At 39.7% G+C, this 4,463-nt stretch overlaps 1 protein-coding gene across 1 annotated transcript; it reads left to right on the top strand.

Moving 5' to 3' along the window:
• The first annotated feature begins 368 nt into the window (after positions 1 to 368).
• Positions 369 to 4,113, top strand: c6h1orf52 (chromosome 6 C1orf52 homolog). The gene is made up of 3 exons (XM_047587875.1): positions 369 to 800; positions 2,021 to 2,234; positions 2,602 to 4,113. The coding sequence occupies exons 1-3, from the start codon at positions 507 to 509 to the stop codon at positions 2,754 to 2,756; spliced, it is 663 nt and encodes a 220-aa protein (XP_047443831.1). The 5' UTR covers positions 369 to 506; the 3' UTR covers positions 2,757 to 4,113.
• Positions 4,114 to 4,463: the final 350 nt, after the last annotated feature.

The following is a 4,463-nucleotide window of genomic DNA, read 5'->3' as shown; positions in this document are numbered from 1 at the left end:
TGTATTTCTATATGTGATGAGTGAAATTATGGAATGGACTGATGGGGGAATGAAAGCAATGTCCAAGTATGAGTTTAAGTTTAAGCAGTGATAAAAACACATGATGTTCACAAACTCAAATGTGCTCTTCTTAGTAAATGTTAAATGTTAAAAGGGGGTAGGATTAAATAAGCATAAGACTTCTTCCTACTAATTTCCGAACATGTTAGGTAGGTATTGCTCAAATTTAGTTTTCTTTCTTTATTTATTTATTTCTTGAATTCATTAATTCGTTCTAATTCTTACATTTTTAATCTGCCTGCTCCTTTAACAGATTTGCTTTACGACCGTCGTCACGACACTATTAACAAGCTTTACGACTGTTTTGGAGGCTTATTCAAAATGGCGTAGCCGTTAGAGGTCTACATCTAACCCAGTCAGGATCAACGGACTCTGTTTTCATCTTCTTGTCGAGTTTAGGTCGCATATATTATTCCCTCTTTTGACAATTAAATAACCTTATCAAAATGACAGAGGAGAAAAAGTCCACCTCGTTGGGTTTCTTTTCGAGCTACGACGATTTGAGCGACAGCAGCAGCGACTCGGACGAGGAGGGACAGAGTCGGAAGAAGAAAGCCGGGACCGAAGCTGCGGGCAGCGGCGTCCAGTCCTCTCAACACGGGACCAAGCGAGCCGCCGGTGGAGCTCCTTTACCCAGACCCGACGAACTGTTCGGCTCCGTGTCCAAGCCGGCTTTCCTCTACAACCCCCTGAACAAGCAGATAGACTGGGACAGTCTGACGGTCAAGGCTCCTGAAGAGGTGAAAAATACCGTCACTACATCTCACTTTAGACATTTAAAAATTATATGTAGTGTATTTATGAGACACATTATTAGCTATATCTATGCTAGTATATGCTCTAATGGAAGCTGTATGTAATATTAGTTTATCATTATTTATATAAATGAAGTATAATTCAACTTAATATATAAAAATCTGCCTTTTAAATATTGATTTTTGGTGACATTTTGAGAAATGTTTAAATTAATATTGTTATATTTTAAAACAAAAGTCATAGTAAAGGTGGAAATGGGTCTAAGTGTTTATTTTTTGCACACAAAAGGGTATTTTATTTTATACCCACATAATATATCTAATTAACAGTTACAGTAATTTAATATTTCATTGCCATTTTTTTCTCTGCAAATCATTTGTATTTATAATCCAGGTGAAATTTGAGAGACGGGGAGAAACTGAGCAATTCTTTTACTTTTAATTACCAATAAAAGGGATTCAAGGTTTTGGAGAATTACTCTTCATTAAATGTTGATTAATTGGATTATTATTTTCAACCAATGACTGGTGTTTAAAACAAGCCATCGATTATCATGTGTTGACGGAGTGAGTTGAAGCATCAGTTAAATAAATAGCATTCCTTCCCTCACCAGTCGGCTTTAACTAATCGCTTATAATCTCTGCTGCTCGGAATAACGCAGATTATCTCATTATCGTGGCACCTGTCTGTGAATATATCTGGCTGCATGTGAACATTTTGTCCTCGGTGTTAGAAAAAGTGGAAGGATTTGAGTGAATTTGATAGGGCCGAAGGGAAGGGAAGGGGTCACGGACGGTCGTGGCTCATTGATGCACATGGGAAGCAAAGGATTATGGTACCAGGCTCCGAGGATGCAGGAAACGTCACCTTGCTCTGGCCATGCTGGTGTACTTGGTCTGCGACAGTGTTCAGGTGGTGGTACATATCAAACTAACATCCACATAAATCCCTGTCTCCAGGCTTCCTAGAAGAACATTGCAAATCACAATGAGATTAACCATTAATCATTGGTTGTTGGTTTAATGTTGTAGCTGATCAGGGTTTTCGATATAATAGACTCAGAACCAAACCGCGGTTGAAGCTGTCACCAGACCAAACAGCAAAGTTGCTCCTTAGCGTTTGTTGGACGCTTAATTTGTGTAGTTCAGCATTTTGTGTTGGATTTCTAAAAGTTTTTGGTTTTGTTTGTTTCTGTCTTTTAAAGCCTGCCAGGGAATTTAAGCCATGGAAGACAAATGCTGTACCCCCTCCCGAGAGCTACACTGCAGAGCCAGAGAGGAAGAAGGGACCTCCCCCAGGAATGGACATGGCCATAAAGTGGTCCAACGTGTACGAAGATAATGGGGAAGACGCACCGCAGCCATTCACCGGCAACGCTCGGTTCCTACCTGCAGAGGAGCAACCCTCTGAATCTGACGGTCAGTAAATAATACACGAGTCACATTTTTTTAACTTTTCATAGGCTTTATTCTTCAAACTATCAAAGCGATTATACCGCTTTTTACAATACAAGATGATTACAAACATACACTGACAATCAGTAATTAATTATTACCACAAAAAAACATCTTGCATTTGCAATAATTAAGCCGACTGAGGGGTTAATAATAATATTGTTTTTTGCAAATAACTAAACAGTCACCACTTAAGCTCATGGAAAGTAAAAGTTAACAAACCCAAGACAAAAAAAAAGAACAACCATTTACTTGGCTTGTTTGAATATGGTGTTTTCCACTTTTCCTCCACCTCCTCCCAAACTCACCATTCCTCCTCTCCGGCGATCAGACGAGGAATCGGACAAGTCGGCTGCGTCGGCCAAGAAACAACGAGTGGAGACCTTCCAGCAGAAGGAGAAGAGGAAGAGGGACATGGGGCAAGCCACGTCTGACAAGAACTTTGTAGAGGAAGAGAAAAGGATCCTCAGGCAAAACGCTGAGTGAGGCCCAAAACTGTCTGCAGCCAGGAAGCAGTTTTTTTTAATTTAAATCTTAAAATCCAAACAGAGAACATTCTCAGATTTCGCCGTGAAGGCCAAGCAAGTGATATGCTGGAGACACACAGGGTCATTTTAATCAGTATACTGAGAATATCAGACACTCCAGCTGTGTTTTTTGTTAATTACTGTCACAGGTCTTAATTTTTATAGCTTTGCTCACCAGCTGTCTTCCAAAGATGCACCGGTGAGGGTTATCAGTAGAAACTGCTTTATAAAATGCACAGAGTGCCGGGCATTACCAGGCAAGCAATCTGAGGCATTCTCACTGGTCTTGTTTGAATAAGTAATTTTAACCGAAGGAAGTTAAGGCTAAAACTACAAACACATACGCGACTTTAAATAAAGGTGTATCTTGCCGTCACAGACTGCACAGGAAGTCTAGTTAGTTGGCTTTCCCTCTTGTTTGTTTTTAAGTTGAAACAACGTCTGGCTGCGGCAGTTTACTCTGTTATTGTGGTTTGTCTTGTACTATATTATTCAACTCTGAAATATGACAGTGTGCGTGTAGTGTTAATACAGTGTCTCCTTTAAAAACTTATAAAATGGTTGTAAATCTCATTGAAATTACTACTTTCTACCTTTGGCCACTAGATGTCGCCCTTGAGCTACACTAGACCTCCCTCCTTGTCAATAGTGAAGTCAGATCAGGTTTGATTGTGTAGATGTTGGGCACCTAACAACAACAATCAGGGCCTGTGTGTGAGTGCGCACACGTGCGTGTGTGTGTAAATATATACAGACACTGCTTGGCCAAAAAGAAATAAAAAACACCTGAATTTGGTGGATTTGTATTTTTTGGGGCAGGCTCTGAGTGTGTGTTTTCTCGTACAACTATCTTTCCAAGGGCCAGGTTAAGTTTAACACCATCAGATTGGAGGGCTAGAGAATGCAACGAGCGTCCTCACAAAGATAGCCACATAAATGTGTGTGCATGTGTGTAATGCTTCCCAAATAAGGAATGACGATCTTCGATTCGGAAGTTTCTCTCGTCTCAGTTCTCTTGAGATACTCGATGCATACAGACTGATCAGTCTCATGTACCTTGTATAACACAAGACTTAATATCTGTGCTGAAATAAGCAACATCAACTTCCTACATGTTAAGTATTATAACAGAAGATTATTGAAACACTGTTTTTGTTTTATGGACCTTTTGTTTTTTCCACTGACTCTGTTCTTTCAGGTGTAAACAGCTGTATTTTGTAGTATTCGGCCATAAACCACTAAAGGCAATAAAGTGTGTTATACTAAAGAAAATGTCTGTCTTTTGTTTTGTTTTAAATAATAAAATAATTCTAAATGTATTACCTGGAAACGCGTATTATCCTTTTGATAGACTGCACATTCCCTCATTCATTCTTTTCATTTCTGTGGCCGTAAACATAATGGTTTTCCAAGCATTGAAAAAGTTTCCACTTTGCAACAGTTTAGTGATCAGAGGAATTCCTGGCCTATCTGTCATCGTGGGTTGACATGAAATAGTGGTAAATATGCTTCTGATAAAATTCCAGCCTCCAGGTATTTGCCTGGCCTTGTCTGAAATGTGTACCTGGTCCTGCACGACTGCGGCACCGGCAGCGGACTGATTTTATCAGCCATATTTATGAACAAATAACTCTCTCTCTCTCTTTCTTTCTCCCTGGTGACTGTG

The sequence above is a fragment of the Mugil cephalus genome, chromosome 6 (genome assembly GCF_022458985.1).
Source record: "Mugil cephalus isolate CIBA_MC_2020 chromosome 6, CIBA_Mcephalus_1.1, whole genome shotgun sequence".
Classification (NCBI taxonomy): domain Eukaryota; kingdom Metazoa; phylum Chordata; class Actinopteri; order Mugiliformes; family Mugilidae; genus Mugil; species Mugil cephalus.
This window is presented reverse-complemented; position numbering and strand designations above follow the sequence as displayed.

Excerpts from the sequence above, each read along its gene's own strand:
- c6h1orf52 (XM_047587875.1), top strand. The coding sequence starts at position 507 with ATGACAGAGGAGAAAAAGTCCACCTCGTTGGGTTTCTTTTCGAGCTAC. Across the intron at positions 801-2,020 it reads CGGTCAAGGCTCCTGAAGAG|CCTGCCAGGGAATTTAAGCC; the intron begins GTGAAAAATACC and ends TGTCTTTTAAAG. Across the intron at positions 2,235-2,601 it reads GCAACCCTCTGAATCTGACG|ACGAGGAATCGGACAAGTCG; the intron begins GTCAGTAAATAA and ends TCCGGCGATCAG.